Source organism: Cyprinodon tularosa, unplaced genomic scaffold (genome assembly GCF_016077235.1).
Source record: "Cyprinodon tularosa strain WSP-4 unplaced genomic scaffold, ASM1607723v1 ctg187, whole genome shotgun sequence".
Lineage (NCBI taxonomy): Eukaryota > Metazoa > Chordata > Actinopteri > Cyprinodontiformes > Cyprinodontidae > Cyprinodon > Cyprinodon tularosa.
The window spans coordinates 227,861-245,392 of record NW_024038657.1 but is presented as its reverse complement, the minus strand read 5'-3'; the positions used below and the strand labels follow the sequence as shown (position 1 = coordinate 245,392).

Here is a 17,532-nt window from a genome sequence, read left to right as displayed (position 1 = left end):
TATTAACCCTTTAGATTTCACATCAGACTAGACTGACTGTTGGACTAGACTGTTGGGAGTGTGTATAAATATGTCATAAATAATCTGTTGTAGGTACGCAAGCAGCAGAAAGAGCACACCAACCTTATTGCTGAGTACAGAAGCAAACAGCAGCAACATCAGCAGCAGGGCTCGGGTCTTCTTAACCCAGGCCATCCCACACAAGGGGGCGCCATGTTTCCAAAGATCCCTGGGCAGATGATGATTGGCCAGCAGGGGGCAACAGTAATGGGACAGCGCCCTGGCATGATGCCCCTACGGATGCCCCAAGGGCAGCCCTTTATGGGGCAGCAGCAGCAGCAGCTTCCACCTGGTCCAAGGGTTCCGGGTCCTTCTGGTGCACCAGCTGGATTTTTCCCCCAGGGCCCCCCAGTCCAAAGCGCAGACCCCAGGCTTATTCAAGAAAGGCAGCTTCAGCACAGAATGCAGATGGCAAAGCTCCAGCAGCAACAGCAAGCCATGATGTGTCAGCAGCCGATGCCGCACGCAAATCAACAGCCCGCTTTGATCCCTCAGTCACAGCAAGGCCTGATGGGAGGTCAGCGTATGGCTCAGCATCAAGCAGGAAGTCAACAGGGAATAATGGCCACTCAGGCTAATCAACAGAACATGGTGCAAGTCCCACAAGGAATGGTTGGAGGTCAGTTGGCAGCTCCACCACAGCAGAACCTGGTAACGGGTCAGCCTATGAACCAGCCTCAGGGCATGATGGCGGCTCAGCCGGGATTAATGGCGAATCAGGCATCACAGCAGCCAAGGCCTCCGCTGATGATCGGCCAGCAGGGCGTGGTCGGATCCCCCGGTCACCCTGGTCTCCGGGGACCTACGGCTCAGATGACCCAGCAGCAGCAAACCATTGTGGCCCAGCGTATGCTTGCATCTCCTCAGCAGATGGCACAGATGAGGCAAGCGACACCAATGATCAATCAGCCCAGCCAAGACCAGGGGGCGCCTTCTCAGCCGTCCACCCCGCAGATGGGCTCCTCGCCTTCAGCAGGAAGTAACACACCTCAGCCGCAGGGATCTACTGACAGCCAAAATGCAGGAGTCAAAGACGGTGGAATCTTAAGCCCCGAATCCAGAACTCCACCACAGCAGAGTGGATCTTCTACTCCCAATCAGAGCTCACAGCTTAATAATCCCTTGGACCAGGGGCGGCAGCAGCAGCAGATTTACTTAACTCAGCATCACCATTTGAATTCTCAGGCTGTCCACGAACAACAACCTGGGACTGTAAATCAGCCGACCAGTGTCGCCCAGCAGCAGCATCCAGTGGGTCTTCAGAGACAAGGCTCCCTTAGTGCTGATAAACCCAGTTTGATGCCTGTTAAAGAGGAGGGCAAATCTGTTGAGTTTCTTCAACAGCAGCAACAGGTCATTCAAAACACCCCGCAGAAATCACAGGAACCCAGCATGCAGCAAATGATGGGTCAGAACAATCCTGGGCAGGCTCAGCCCGCTGCAGGGGCTCTGAATCCACAACAGCAAGCCCTCATGGCCCAGCAGCAGAAGCAGCAAGCCATGATGGGCATGATGAGAGCCCAACATCAAGGAATGATGGCACAGAGGCCCGGTGTTCCACCTGGACAGATCCGCACCCCCATTAACATCCAAGCCATTATCGCCCAGAATCCTCAGCTCCGCAATCTACCCCAAAATCAGCAGATCCAACACATCCATGCTATGATCGCGCAGAGGCAGCTCCATCAGGGGCAGCTGTTGAGGATGTCCGTAGGCCAGGGTCAGCAAGGTCAAATGAGGGCCCCGGGGCCACAGGTTGGGCAGCAAATGATGGGGATGGAAAGCCATCAGATGCCTTATGGCGGCAAAGCAGGCACCCTAGCCAATCAGCAACAACCAGGCATGTTTGGCCAGCAACCTGCGATTGCCTCTCAGGTGCAGCAAGGGATGATGATCCCTGGTCAGCAGCAGCCGCCACAAACAGGAGAAATGATGCAGCAGCAACAGCAGCATATGATGAGAGGACATTTACAGATGCCACGTTCCCCGATGGAGCAGAACCGTATGCTGAGGCCAAACTCTCCACGCCAGCCCCTCGTCAGCTCCCCTGGAGATCCACAGCGGCATGTCTTCAATCAGCCCCTGCGCCCGCCCACTCCCAATCAGACCCAACAGCAGGCATTAATGGCAGCTGCAGCAGGAAGAGTCCCTGGCTCCCCATCGCATGCATATTCTCCTAGAGGTCCCTTTGGGATGAGCCCAGCCCACCCAGGCTCGCCCTACTCCTCCCATGCCTCTTCTCCTTCTGTGGTTGATAACAGAGCGGGCAGAGGCAGCCCTTTCAGCCAAGTCAAGTCATCTCCGCTCAGGTCACCTGGAGCCAGGAGTCCGCTTGATTGTCCTGGATTGAAAGTAGAGACTCAGACATCGAGCAGTGAACCAACACAGACAACTCCGGTGACTCCTAATGGGCCTCAGAAATGCATGAACGTTCAGCAAGAGTTGAAGCAAGTTACAGAAACATGCACGCAACCAGGGGAGCAGTGCCGGATCCCAATACAAAACATTAAACAGGAACCGAGGGAGGTTCAGTGTGACGGATCCTCAGAGGCGAATCCAGGAGCTATAAAGAGAGAAACATCAGGTGAAACGGTAACGTCCGGGAACAACACAGGCTTTATTAATGCTGGTAACATGCCAAGAGATCTTGAGGGCCAAGGCCCGAGGTCTGAGACCGGACAGCAGCTGCTGCAGAAGCTGCTGAAAACCAAGAACCTTCAGCTTAATGCTCAGAGGCCCTCTGAAGGCATTCACAACGAGATCAACGGTCACATCAATGACAAACTGGCAATGCTGGAGCAGAAGCTCCAGGGGACACCACGGAATATGGAGGTATTACTGAGTTTTTTTCAACTTGTTTTATTTTTTAATTCAAAGGGAGAAAAATAAACTAATGTCGAACTTCACAGGATTTGCAGTCCATCACTAAAAGGCCTCCTGTACAGAAGCCAAAGCGCATCAATAAGCCACCTGGAGACAGGGGGCCCAACTCACGGAAGAAGAACAAAAAGGAGGAAGTTGGCAAAAGCACAGAGACCCTAATAAAACAACTCAAACAGGTAAACTTTTCGTCAAATGTATTTCCTAAATAATTCAATCTAATATATGGAAAAGCTAAGTGAACTTTTCATTTCCAGGGTTTATCTTTGCTTCCATTGATGGAGCCCTCGATCAGCGCCAGCTTGGATCTCTTTGCTCCCTTTGGAAGTAGTCCAGCCAATGGAAAGGCCCAGCTGAAAGGATCGTTTGGAAATGCAGTGCTGGACAATATCCCAGACTACTATTCTCAGCTACTTACTAAGGTATAACAGAGCTGCACAGCATGTTCATGTGGTGACAATTACAGAGTGAAGAAGGAAGCCTTGAAGCTAACTGTCTGTATGCCTACAGAGTAACCTCAGCAATCCCCCAACACCCCCTTCCTCGCTACCACCCACTCCACCTCCATCGGTGCAGCACAAGCTGCTGAATGGCGTGACTCCTGGCGACGAGCTCCCTGAGAACCAGAAGGACTCCGAAGCAGCAGAACAGCCATTGGGTAAGAGTTTGTTCACATCATAGCAAGGTGGTCATGATGCTGGATTCTAAACGTGCAACAATATCATCCTCAGATTCTGTAGCCCAGGAGGTGAAGAGTGTAGACATCCTTGCCGCCCTGCCCACGCCACCACATAATCAGAACGAGGATATCAGGTATGATTATTCATTAGCTGTGAGCTCTACTTCAGCCCGAACAAGAAGAGCTGATGAAGTGGAGTTTATCTTCCTGGCAGGATGGAAAGTGATGATGAAGATACTCCAGAAACCATCATCCCTGCATCATCACCCGAGAGTAACCTAGGAGACGTAAATCCTCGTTTTCCTCACTTGCTGGAGCCCAAGGAGGAGGAGACGGAGAGGGCAATATCCCCCATCATACCCCTCATACCTCGCACCGCCATTCCAGGTATTCTGCCCTCAGATTAACAGAATTTATTCACGAGGGCTCAAGTAAGCTTCTCTGTTACAGGCTTTTTTGTTTCTTTTTTTAAAAAAAATAATTGTATTCTCGTTAACTTTGCAGCATTCCCGGAAAACAAACCATTCGAGGCGTCTGATGGGAAGACTGTTTGCATGCCCAACCACTGGGACAAGACCAAAAGCAATGAGGTGTCTGTTACCTTGACGATGTCTTCTGCTGCAGCCAAGGTAACAATACACCTGAACAAATAAAGATTTATTCTTATTAGATTTATTCCAACTAATTTAATTAAATTGAAACGTGTGACTTTTTTATATTTTCAGAAGCTAAATCATGTAATGATGGCGATGGCTCAGCTGCTGCACATTAAAATGCCAGGAACCTACGAGGTCACGTACTCTCCCCAAAACCCTGAGCTGCCTGGAGTGGACGGGCCTGAGAAAGGACCTGGTCACTCAGGTGAGCACTGTTTTTATTTATGTCTTTGTTTCCAGGTTTAAACATGCTTGACAATGACATTGAAAATAAAAGCATAGTTTCAAACAGAGCTGCATCATTTATTGAATCACAGTCTACATTTGGCACAGCTCTGATGGAGTACAGCATTATATTGAAAATCTGCTTGCCGGTAATAAATCTGACCAGTTGGATTATCTTTTAGTGCCTTTATGAAAGGGATCTAGTATTGAAGATGCTAGAAACAGAGATAAAGATAAGAGTGATGAAAATGTGGATTAAACCATGGATCCATTTGACCATCTTCATGACCAGAATAACAAACAATTTACAATCAGTTTGGAAAATTCTCTTTATATTTGGAGGACTGGAGGACTTGAATGAACATATTCTGTTTATGTAAATATACACAAATAAATCTTGGTTTAGAAACTTTAAACAAGATGGTGCTTTTATGGTGCAAAATAAGTCTTGTAGCTCCTGGTTTAGTGATCAGTGCTTGTTCTTAGATCAGCTGTACTGTTAGTTGTGTTATCTGCTTGCTCCTGGCAAGATGTATTTTGGGAGTTTGTGAATTCAAAAGTCTCGCAACAATGGATTTTGCTTGCAAGGCAAAGTAATGAGGGCATTTGCTAAAACTTAGGTAGGTTGTGAACAGAGACAGCCTCCTGTTGCATTTTAAGAACTGGTTTAATCTGAGACTAAAATGCTCAGTAAAATGCTAAATGAGCTTCAAGTTTAAGACTTTCTGGGACTTTGAGGCAAACTTTTAGATTGATAATTGTTAGTGGAGCAGTCTGATGTTCTCTCTTTTTATCAGTTTACATTCAGATGGATAGATTGATTCAGTTAAAGATGAAGCTGGCTGATTTATAGACTCTGACACAACTTATAATGGTAGATTGCAGTTCTCATACTCTAGATCTTTAGTTCTCCACATTTAATCGTTTTGGTTTATGAGGTCAATATTTGGCGTTAATGTTGAAGTGGTCCTGTTTTCCAGGGGCGCTGTGCACAAAGGACGGCACCTCCCTCAGTCAGGAAGATTGGCTGAGGCAGTTTGATGTTTCTCTCCCTGGCTGCACCCTGAAGAAACAAGTGGACATTTTGTCCCTTATTAAGCAGGTTTGCCACCTTTGTTCTCTTCTAACCTTTCCGCTGGATATTATTTTTCCAAAAACATGGTTTAATCCTTGTGTTTTTCTTGTAGGAATTCCAAGAGACGGAGGACAAACCTCCACAGCACTGTTATACAACCAATGTCAGTGATCTAGACGTACGCCATCTCCCTGTTATACCGTTGGAGGAATCCCCACCTCTTTCACCATCTCCTCCTCAGCCTCCTCCAGCTTTGCCAGTCCCTACTAATGAGGCTGAATCCCCTAAAAAATCTGCATCTCCAACTCCTCCTTCCAGCAGTCCTGTGGATGTTCCTACCAAGACAGAGTCTGATCAGGATGTAGGTTCAACGCCCGATGTTCCACAATCAGCTAATGTTGCAGAAGCTGAAGTTCCTGCTTCGGTGTTGAATAGTGAACCAACCTCAGAGCCGTCTGATCCCATGGAGTCGGCTGAAGTTCATAAAAGTCCTGCTGTCAAGGAGGAGGAGAACTGTGTGATGGAGTCTAAAGATTCTCCCAGCCTCATAGGTTCTTCTCCTAAAGCTATGAAGCAACGCAGGCCTCTCTCTCCCGATGAGGAGGTGGCGCACTCCAAAGTGAAAAAATGGAAGGGCATTCGCTGGAAGCGTCTTCAGATTGTCATCACTATACGAAAGGGCGGCTCCAAGAAGGAGACCAGCCGGGAGGTGTCGGAGCTGATGGACCGCCTGCGCATCACCCTTCGCCCTGAAAAGCTGCCTCGGGACAAACGCAAATGCTGCTTCTGCCATGAGGAAGGCGACGGCGCCACAGATGGGCCTGGGCGGTTGCTCAACATAGATGTAGACCTGTGGGTGCACCTCAACTGTGCCCTGTGGTCCACGGAGGTGTACGAGACCCAGGGGGGCGCCCTGATCAACGTGGAGGTAGCCCTGCGTCGTGGGCTGCGGACTCTTTGTGCGTACTGCCAGAAGACTGGTGCCACCAACAGCTGCAACAGACTGCGTTGCCCTAACGTCTACCATTTTGCCTGCGCCATCAGAGCGCGCTGCATGTTCTTCAAGGACAAGACCATGCTGTGCACCCAGCACAAGCTGAAGGGCCCCAGTGAGGACGAACTCAGCACCTTTGCCGTTCTGCGGCGTGTTTACATCGAGAGAGACGAGGTGAAGCAGATCGCCAGCATACTTCAGCGAAGCGACCGCATCCACCTGTTTCGTGTTGGTGGGCTTATCTTCCACGCGATTGGCCAGCTGCTGCCCTCACAAATGGCAAACTTCCACTCCCCCACTGCCATCTTTCCCGTCGGGTATGAGGCCACGCGCATCTACTGGAGCACTCGTGTGCCTAACAAGCGATGCCGCTACCGCTGTCGCATCAGCGAGGACGACGGCCGGCCGCTGTTTGAGGTGCGGGTTCTGGAGCACGGCTTGGAGGATTTGCACTATCGTGACACTACTGCAGAGGGTAAGGACCATATTCTTCTAGTGTTCAGCCAAAGTATTCATACCCCTCGGATTTTTCATCACATTTTATCATGTAACAACCTTTAAGAAAAACATCCCCTTGCCTCTTTCTGCAGGAATCTGGGAACGCATCGTCCAGCAGGTCGCTAAACTCCGAGATGATTCGTCCATGTTGAAGCTGTTCACCGAACATGTGAAGGGGGAGGAGATGTACGGACTCACTGTCCACGCCGTCATGCGAATCACTGAGTCGGTAAGGATCTGCTCCATGGGGTGACAGCCACTGGCAGGCAGCCATGTTTCAGTGAGCCGATCATCACTAAGAGCTGCTTTGTTCATGTTTTAGCTGCCTGGAGTTGAAAGCTGCCAGAACTACCAGTTCCGATACGGCCGGCACCCTCTAATGGAGCTCCCACTCATGATAAATCCCACAGGCTGCGCTCGCTCTGAGCCCAAAGTTTCCACACAGTGCAAAAGGTAAAAGTTTCGCAAGCTGCCCTTTTATTACAGATCTGAGTCAGATATGAGGCTTCAGCTGCATTTCTTACCAGCGTCACTGGTTTAAATGTACTTATGAATGTATGTACGATTAAGTTGGTCCTTCAGTCGGTGCTGCAGAACATTTATGATTTAAGATGAACTTCAGCTATGTGAAGCGACACACACACATATATATACATATATATATATCTCACTAATAACTGATTGTTTTTTCTGTCTGAAGGCCTCATACTCTCAATAGCACCAGCGTTTCCAAGGCCTATCAGAGCACCTTCACTGGGGAGCTCAACACACCCTACAGCAAGCAGTTTGTTCACTCCAAGTCCTCCCAGTATCGGCGCCTGAAGACGGAGTGGAAGAACAACGTGTATCTGGCGAGATCTCGCATCCAGGGATTGGGGCTGTATGCGGCGAAGGATCTGGAGAAGCACACCATGGTCATCGAGTACATCGGGACGGTAATTCGCAACGAGGTGGCCAACCGCCGAGAGAAGATCTACGAGTCTCAGGTACTTGGATGTTTCTTTACTTCATGGAATGAAAATGTTATACTTGGACAAATATGTGCCTTTTTTTTTTTCTTTTGTAAATCTTTGTTGATTATGGCAAAAACTGCTAAAATCTGCATCAATAGGCAGTTTATATTTATTGCTACACATCCAGCGGATATATTTGGAGGCCCCAGCCGCTGTGGCTGAGGAAGCATTTGGTCAATAGCTGTTTAAATGGGGCCAAACTGATCTACAGCTTGTCGTTTGCAGCCTGGAGTGGAAATCGATTGTTAGACTTAATATTAAGAAATAAAAGCCTTGATGTGAATTTCTATTATGACCTGAACTCTGACGTTTCCAAAGGTTTGCAGTAATCCTAAATGCAGCATGCTCCAGAGGAAAACCAACCGATGCTTTGTTGCATCTCATATATTCATATTTACTTTTTTTATGAAGTTTTATTTTTAGAAAGTGTTTGAAAGAGCGAGAGAGAGTGTTGAATTATCCGACTACTGGATCCGTAAAGCTTTGTTTTTTTGTTTTTTCTTTAGAACCGGGGGATTTACATGTTCCGGATCAACAACGAGCAGGTGATCGATGCTACTCTTACAGGCGGCCCGGCTCGGTGAGTATTTCGCATCTGGCCCCTGCATGGCAGACCCCTTTTTTATTTTCTTTCTTAAATGTTTTCTAACCATGTTGTGTTTTGGTGCCTCCTAGCTATGTGAACCATTCCTGTGCCCCAAACTGTGTTGCTGAGGTTGTGACATTTGACAAAGAAGATAAAATCATCATCATTTCCAGCCGCAGGATCCCAAAAGGAGAGGAGGTGAACGACCATTCATTCGCTGAACCCTCTTAGCCAGTCCTTTGTGTATAAACAGCAGCATTTAACTGGTCTCCTTATCTTCATTTCAGCTGACCTACGATTACCAGTTTGATTTCGAGGACGATCAGCATAAGATCCCCTGCCATTGTGGAGCCTGGAATTGCCGAAAGTGGATGAACTAGCCAGGAGAAAGCGAAACGGAGACTGCTACCACAACACTCCTGCGCCAAAGCTTTGAATCCTACATCGCCAGTGCATAAGCTGTCCTGAAAGACACGGAGGAAGTCTATCCTCCGCTATTAAACGATATAAGTGTTGACATCTTGTAGCCAAAGGTCTGAAGAGCATTAATCATTAAAAAAACAAACAACCAATCACTTTACAAACAAACAGTTTGATGGAAAGGGGGGGTCTAACTCTGATGTCTGGACTGCTGACCCACCTTTTCCTTCACCCTTCTACCCTCAATAAGCTCGCAGCGGCTGGAAAACAATCCTGACCCCCACCGACATCTTTAGACTGGAGCTCAAGCCGAGCTTCGACAAGAAGCCATGTTCAAATACTAAGCGTTAACTAAAGGATGCATTTTCATGTTCGTAGTCGGACCTATCTCCACACCTTTCCCAGGAAACAGCACTTTCCCCCTAAAAACACAGATATTGGCTCGCAAGACAATCTTGAAGTAAGAACTGTACACGATCGCTAGAAGAAGAAAATAAAAAAGATGCTGTTTATCTGCGGCTCCAAGTGGCCCAAGGTGGGTTGGTTCGACACAGTCTACCTCACTGATTTAGCGGGAAATGACTGCTTTGTGTAAAAAAAAAAAAAAGAAAAACAGAAAAAAATAACTGTTAGCGGCTACTGTGGATTTACTGTGGGGGGAGGGGGGTGTTTTTAACGGGGCTTAGCCCTCTCGGACAAGCAGGGAATCTAAAAGCAGCAGGTTTGCTCTATCTACTCTATGCTGATGTTGATTTACAATAAGGAGCCGACGCTGTTTTAAACATGGATTATTTATACAGAGGAGTTTATCAGTTTTGATAAGAGATTACATCGAAAGCTTAAAAGGTGTCATCGTCGCCACCAACCCATCTTTGTTTTTCTTTTTTTTTCTAAATGCATCTCAAAATCATGTTGTTAGCTTCGTCAAGCACAATAACATCCACCTTTTTGACTTGTTAAATGATGTAAATGAACTGTTAAATACATACTGGATCCATATTAACCAAGTAGAACTTTTCAGATTTGTTTGTTTTCATGTTGAAGCTCCGGTTGTTTTAAAGGAAGCTGGTGGATGCATGACTACTGTCCCATTTCAGTGCTTTTAATCCCCTACAATAACAATCGTTTTGCACCTCAACCTTAATGAAAACGAACCTTTGAATCATGTCTCTTCCTCTCTTTGGTGTTTAATGGACTGTTGTCTTTTTTTTTTAATTTACTGTAAGTAAGTCTTCCTCTGCCCGAGTACAGCCTGCAGTGTTCCCCTTGCTATAGTGTGAATACTTCTAACCTCCTCCCAGTGCTGGTACTGTCTTATAAGGCTGAACTGGTGGCAGGGAAAGACTTATTGGGAAAAAGGGCATTTGCTTTCATTTCTTTTTCTTAAAATAAGATTTTTAAAAAAGTCTTTAAAGGGAGCTTTACTAAAACTCCACCTTCCTATATGACTTTGATCCCTCTTTTCTCCCCCAACCTAAGACCTCATGATCTTAAAAAAATAAAATGCAAAAGTTGTACAAACTGTATATATCGTATATGCATTAGGGGGTAGAGTGACTCTTTATCCAGCCCCTTTGTAATCAATAAAAGCGAAAGTGCTGAAAATGATTTAAAAAAAATACATTAAAAAAATCAACCACTGGATATCATTTTAACAGAACTGTACATAAATATAAATATATGTAAAATTTGCAAACTTAATATCTTTATGTATATGAACCAGAGTGTTTTTTTTTTGTTTTTTTTTGCATTTACCTGTATTTTCTATTAGTGGTTTTTTGCTATAAGCTCCCCGGAGACGAGTTTGCTGAGAGCAGTGAGGAAAAAGAGAACTGCTCACTAGGCGATTACTGAGCTGTGCTAAAAGATTTTTTTTTTTTTCCACATAAAGCAGTACAATGGTGCATAGCATTTGTATTTATGTATTTTTTTCCCCTTCTGGTTTGTGTTTATTTATGCTACTGCTTGTTGACTACCAAAACCTTTCCAGTAAACGGTCAGAATTGGATCTATATAGTCTTGAATGGAAAAATCTTGAACTCCCTAGAATCTTGTTTGTGGTTTGCTTTTTTGAATATCTTCCCTATAGAAGTGAATGTGTTGGTAAACCTTGTGAAATGGTTTCTTGGCCTCATGTATGTTTATTGTAATACTCAAAGTTAACCCCGTAGTTAACCTGGTAATGAATTGCACTCTCATTGTATAACAGAACTTCTCTAAAGTGGTAGATATTAATCAAGTATCCCAAACAGCGATATATATATAAATATATATATATGGATATATTTTTTGGTATGTTTCTAGTTCAAGGGAAGACCATGATGAGACAACACATGCTCACTGGATTTTAGACGATTTTTAACTTTTGAGTTAATTTAAGTTCTCTGCAGATCTTTTAATTTAAAGTTTGCTCAAATCGAAGGTTACTTTAACCTCACCTTTTTGAAATAAAAAGATAATGCATCTGTACAGCAGAGATACTTTAAGGGAATATGAATAAATATGATCATTTTTATTGTATGTGGCATGTTTTGTATGGATATTCTTTGGAAATGTACATATTTTTTTCAGGACGCCAGAGGTTGCATCTCTTTATATACTGGTTTCCCCACTCTCCCTTTTCCCTTCATCTTTATTTCTTTGTCTGCTTTTGTTTCTTGGAAAGGAAAATAAAATGCATTTTAAATATGTGCCTGTTTTTTTTCCTAACTATATGTCCAATTTAATATATTGAATCTATATAAGGAAGCCCTGCTCAGGTTCATCGTCCTTTATAATTCATGTTTTGTTCTAAAGCAAATGGTTCTCCAGTTAAGAAAAATAAAAAGATGACTTTATACCTACAACTGTCAAATATTTGGAAGACTGGAAAGATATAAATAACCAAATGGAGCAGTTTTTAAAGTGTTCTAAGACTAAAGATTCTTTATCCAATGCAACACCATAAAGTTTGGGTTGCCATTCATTTTACAGCATGTAAGAGCAGAAAACTTCGGTTTTGTTAAAATTGGTGCAATAAAGTAGAGCTAAAAGTGCAATCTAAAGAGTCAAAGATTGCTTTAGTAGTTCCAAGAATCGGTCTTAGCGTCTGTTATTCCATGTTCTGTAGAACTGGGAGGAAAGGATACCAACTGCTGTAGTAAGGGAATGCGCTGCAGAGCAGAAGCATGGGGTGTCTCAGTGTGCAGAGCCTGAAAAGATGTGTGCTTCTCCATTTTCACCACTAAATGCGCGTTAGAAAGTCTCTTATCCAGGAAAACAATCAGGAGCTACAGAATCGGATTGGTGAGGAAGATGAAGTCATGTAAACAGCATCTAAGTAATGGTGCTGCAGATAGAATGTGGCTGTGGGAAGAATCATGTCCCACATCCTCTGCAGATCTAAATGCACCAGAGAATCACTATTGCTCTAATATGTGACTCAGATATAGCATTATATCCCAAAATGTCTCATAAGAGTTCCCATTAAATAATAAAAAAAAGGATGAATTAAAGAATAAAAAAAATGTAGTTAAAAATATGATCATTTCTTTCTATATATTTAAATATAGCTTAAAGTAATTAAGTTAACTTAAGTATTTTAAAGGGGTCACCATTCAGTTGCATTATGTTAGCGGTCATGGGTTGAAAATTTTGGGTACGTTAAAAACCTTTGCAGGCATCCTGTTAAATTAGTTTTTTTCCCCCCTTTAACCTAGTAAAATTAATACAATATGAAAAATTTTTTTACTTGTGATAAGAAACAACCGTTAGTTATATTAAAACCTGTAGTTATATTTGACCCTTTTGTCAGTGTAAAAAAAAATCCCTGACATGAGGCGTAATTATGAGAAAAGATGATCCTAATCGTTCCAAGATAAGAAAGGAAACATTCCATTTAGGAAAACTAGATAAATGTTGGCCTTAAGACCGGAAGTATCTGCTAAAAAAAAAAAAAAAAAAAAAGTTATGTAACTGAACTTGAATATTTTTACCGTTTGGTCATTAAAAACTTTAAATCTAAAAAAGGAAGAAGGGGAAAGTATTTAGGCAACAATGGAGGGTGCTGCCATACTTAATCATTAACTTAAAGCTTTAAAGAAATGTAAATTAGTCCTTAAAAAGTATTGGACACAAAATAAAAAAATGTTGAATACTTAATACCTCTTACAGTTTTGGAAAATGATAAAAGCAAAATCAAATTCTTTCCCAGATATTTAAAACCTGGACTGCTTGATATAGCGTGTGGAGAAAAAAACAAAAACAAGCACCTGCTCCTAATCCCCATTTTGGCAAATCAAAACATACTTTGAGAACAGACAATAGATGGATGAAAAAAAAAACAAGATAAAAATAAATGCACACACTAAAACCAGAGCATCTACAAAAAAGCAGCACTTGACACCATGTAAGAAAAGGAGGAATTTATTGTTTACTGTCTATATACACTTTTGAACTAAATCAGAAAATATCAGCACAACATCATCACTGAAATTTGAAGTTTCACCTATGAACATGAAGATCGGATATCCATGGCAACACACCAAACATGGACAGGAGTGTTTAGACAATTTTGGTTCAACTTGACATCATCATCAACATAATCGGCATTTTTCTCCCACTTCAGCTCCCATTTCTATTTTCCGCTACACCTCTATCCATGTTAAACAGTAGCAGCAACATTTTTGGGGTGCAGAGCCAATGAAAATGAAGAGACAAAAAAAAACAAAAAACAAAGAAAATGAACCTGCAGGAGGAGAGGAAACCTTCTACCTCAGTGCAGAGGGCCCAGTGTTTGAGATGGCATGCAAAACAGGTATGGAACATGACACGTGGTTCAGGTGATGGCTTTGACAAACAAACTTAACGCCCTTGTGGACATAACAGTGCAGAGCCCATAGGTGACAAACATCAGTGTAATACTTTCATAGTCTTTTCTGCAGAAGTAGAAGGAAAACATGCAGTTTCACGCTGCGGCACGTCAGTCTGAGGTTCTTCACTACGATCTAGGGCTGTTGTAAACGAATATTTTAGTAATCGAGTAATCTATCGATTATTCTTACGATTAATCGAGTAATCGGATAAAAAAAATTTACAAAATAAGCTATTGGCAAATCTGCAAAACACCAGTTAGTCCAGATCAGTCCAATATCTCCTTTTTGAGCATCCCTAACAGTTAAATTTTTGTAGTTTAGAAAGTTTACTTGTAACAGTAGTTTGCTTTAACCTGAAGAAAAGTTATAAGATATTAAATTATATTCAAATAATAAAGTGGCGGGCTCACAAATTTGTACAGAGTTCTGCAGCCTTAACTAGTCATGATAAAATGCAAAAATGTTGCTATTTTTATTAAAACGATGTTATTATTTATTCTTGATTGCTTAGGTATAAACAAATATAGAATTACTACAAAAAATATTAATCAAAAATGTCTAATTCATACATAACAGTAGCGAGAAGAAAATACTGCAACTTTTCAGGATGGAAAGACACCAATAAATAAATGCTTTTCAGCTTATGCCTGTAATCTGTTGCTGCGTATTTTTATTAACAAACTTACATTAAGTCCTGCATAATTTCTTTCAGTTCCACCCTCACATACAATTTACACTACACCCGGTTAAGTAACCGCTATGTTTAGATGTAACGTTAGCAAAATAATGTGCCTCAATTTACATCTGTAACATGGCAGATTATCACACAACGTAGTTAGCAAAGAGAACATAAACGTTACCTGTTGGCAACCGTGTACGAGTTGGATGCATGTAGCGGGTGTTTTCTCTTCAGATGCTGCAACATTGATGTCGTGCTGTTGTGGTAGCTACGCCAATTCTGCTTTGCAGTGGATGCATTGCGCTGTGTTGTCCTTTCTGTTTAGCCTAAAATGTTCCCAAACTTTTGACATTTTTTGTCGCTTTCGGGGTTCTCCTTCTGAGCATTCTCCGGTTCCCTCCATAGCTACAAACTTAGCACAAGCGCTCCAGGCGCTAACGGAAGTGGTAGCGTTGTGCAACACAAAAACCCTCCGGCTAGACCAGTGTGCTGCGTATTTAACAGCATTGCTTATTACAATACAATAAATTTAGCGAAGCTTCGAGGCAGATAAATTTCCTCGAGGATTTTTTGTAATCGAGTTACTCGAGTTACTCGATGAATCGTTTCAGCCCTACTACGATCCACATCTACCAGCATGTTGGACGCATTTCATCCATCCGCAGTTTCCTGGTAAAAGAGCCAGTGGCAGTATCAGAGGCTAACACAATGTCTGAATGTATTCCAGTGTCGAAATGAGAGGGAGATTGAGATGTCACCCCGGGTACAAAATGGGTAAATGCAAGGATTAAAAGATCAGTAGTACCACCAATGAGAGAAGTGGGAAAAAAAAAAAAAAATCAAACTCCAGCAATTATTAACATCAGTTAGCACAGTTATAAACCCTGCAGGCCTAAAACAAAATATCTGAAAGTACCGTCCAATCAGAATTCAGCGTCTTTCTGCGACACTGGAGCTGAGGCAAAATAAAGGAGAAACAAAACATGATTTATATACAAATAAAATCACATGTACCCATAATCAGTAGTGTCTAGCGTCAAAGAACAAAAGCCATTATGACCTCTTTACACAAAAGCAATAAAAAAAAAACAAAACTCAAAGTTCTTTTCATTGTCATTTCATACGACTCATTTGCTCAGAGTGCACAAAGTCAGCGCCCGTCACCGACTGGGTTAATGGCTACATTCAAACTCAGACTGAGCGTCACGCTAAATGAATGAAATAACCCTTTCATCTCGACGTTTACATTTCCACTCTGATTTGTCGCATCTCATCTCACAGTGTTCATTAATTTGAAAAACAAAACTATTAACAAATAAATAAAAACAGTAAAACCCTCCCAACCACAATCCCTGCCTCTTTTCAAACTAAATCCAGGACTGGACCACATCCTGAAAACCCTGCAGGCGTCAGGAAGCTACAGCGGAGTGTAACTACAGCTTCATCTAGATATTTACGTCCACTGTGTGAAGACACAACCTTGTTTTTCTGATTTAGGTTAGTTAGCATTAGCAAAATCATACCTTATTAGCAACACTGAATAATGAAATGTACACATTTCTTCAGTATTTGGTAAAATAACCATCAAACATTTCTTTTTTTTTTTTAGGTTTCTCAGTTGCTGAGACTTTGGTTCATTCCTGCTTTTGGAACTAAAACTCTCTCTCACAAATGGGACTGAAATCACGGGGTTCCTGATGTCTAATGCTAAACACACGGCTGTTTCTAATTGGGAGGTATAATAGGGTGGTTGTCTGTCTGGAAGACTTTGTTTCGTTAAGTGCACCAGCCCCTCCTGCAGTAAACCCTGCAGGAAGGACTTTGTACCTGAGTGCTAGTAGCTCTTCTCCTTTATTCTGAAACAATGGATTCTTCCTCTGAGCATGGTACAGGTAGCAGAGAACAGAATTAAACGCTTTCATCTTCAACCAGCATCTATACGTGCTATTTTATTATTGTTCTGAGGTTGAATTACACATTTTAAACTTTAAATTTCTGAGAAACTGAACTGTCTCCTTCCTGAACCGTTACCTGATCACTTTCTTCTAGTGTCGGAGCAGATAAAAGGGGCACTTTCAGACATCTAGAAATTCTACCTAAGGATGAAACACAGTTTTTGAGAACAGCAGTCCTGTTCATGATTTCTCTTAGTTGTTTCATGATGTCACACAAGGAAGCAGAGCTTTTAAGGTGCGTTAAACTCCATCCATGTAACTTGGGGGAACGTAACATTATCATCAACTAATCCCTCATTATTCCAGTTAAAACACTTTGAATAATGTTAACTAACCTTAAACGGAAAAAGTTTAGTTGGAATTAAAAAAAACAAACTGTCTTTTCATACAGTAGATGCAAACACCTGGATTCATCTGTAATTTTGTTTTTTCACCATATTCAAGTGGGTTAAATGAAGAAATTTTGATGCTGTTCATGCTTCATTTCAAAAGGACAGATTTTTTTTTAACCAAGTTGTATTTTAGAAGACACCGCCTTAGACACATGCTTGTAGTCCAGTCATATTTTTACACACAAATGCATAAATAGAAACAGTACTTCAGCCCCTGTTCTCTCCCTCACACGACGACGGTAAGATATTGCAAAACAACCAAAGTGTTATTTCTGAAAAACCCACAACAGAAACCCCTCTGGGAAAACTTTCAGTCGACTGCTGAACCGATCAGAGGTAAAAAATAAAAATAAAACAAACAAAAAAAAGTCACTGTACAGTGATTCCTGCCGGGGTAAATGAAAGGAGGATGAGTGGATGTTATTAACAGTGATAGTGTTGTAGTGTGGCCTGTGGGTTAGAAGGTCGAGGGGAGCAGGGAAGAGACACACGAGTGGGGAAAGGAGAGGGACGGGCGACTTTCAGTAGTTCTGGCTAAAAAGGTGAGGTAGGCCTTGTCACATTGTG

General features: G+C 42.8%; 1 protein-coding gene across 3 annotated transcripts in view; it reads left to right on the top strand.

The window, feature by feature from the left end:
- The window catches only part of kmt2d (lysine (K)-specific methyltransferase 2D), a 39,606-nt gene extending 27,830 nt beyond the window's left edge, over positions 1-11,776 (top strand). For 2 of the 3 annotated variants that reach the window (XM_038282660.1, XM_038282659.1), the window contains exons 40-55: positions 94-2,892; positions 2,970-3,119; positions 3,198-3,362; positions 3,451-3,598; positions 3,672-3,753; positions 3,834-4,006; positions 4,124-4,248; positions 4,345-4,480; positions 5,481-5,602; positions 5,688-7,044; positions 7,160-7,296; positions 7,390-7,520; positions 7,768-8,053; positions 8,587-8,660; positions 8,756-8,864; positions 8,954-9,046. In XM_038282660.1, the coding sequence (XP_038138588.1) occupies positions 94-2,892; positions 2,970-3,119; positions 3,198-3,362; positions 3,451-3,598; positions 3,672-3,753; positions 3,834-4,006; positions 4,124-4,248; positions 4,345-4,480; positions 5,481-5,602; positions 5,688-7,044; positions 7,160-7,296; positions 7,390-7,520; positions 7,768-8,053; positions 8,587-8,660; positions 8,756-8,864; positions 8,954-9,046 (6,087 nt within the window). Of the gene's footprint in view, positions 1-93; positions 2,893-2,969; positions 3,120-3,197; positions 3,363-3,450; positions 3,599-3,671; positions 3,754-3,833; positions 4,007-4,123; positions 4,249-4,344; positions 4,481-5,480; positions 5,603-5,687; positions 7,045-7,159; positions 7,297-7,389; positions 7,521-7,767; positions 8,054-8,586; positions 8,661-8,755; positions 8,865-8,953 lie in introns of all 3 variants that reach the window. The other variant, XM_038282658.1, reaches the window with a different exon arrangement.
- The last annotated feature ends 5,756 nt before the right edge of the window (positions 11,777-17,532 follow it).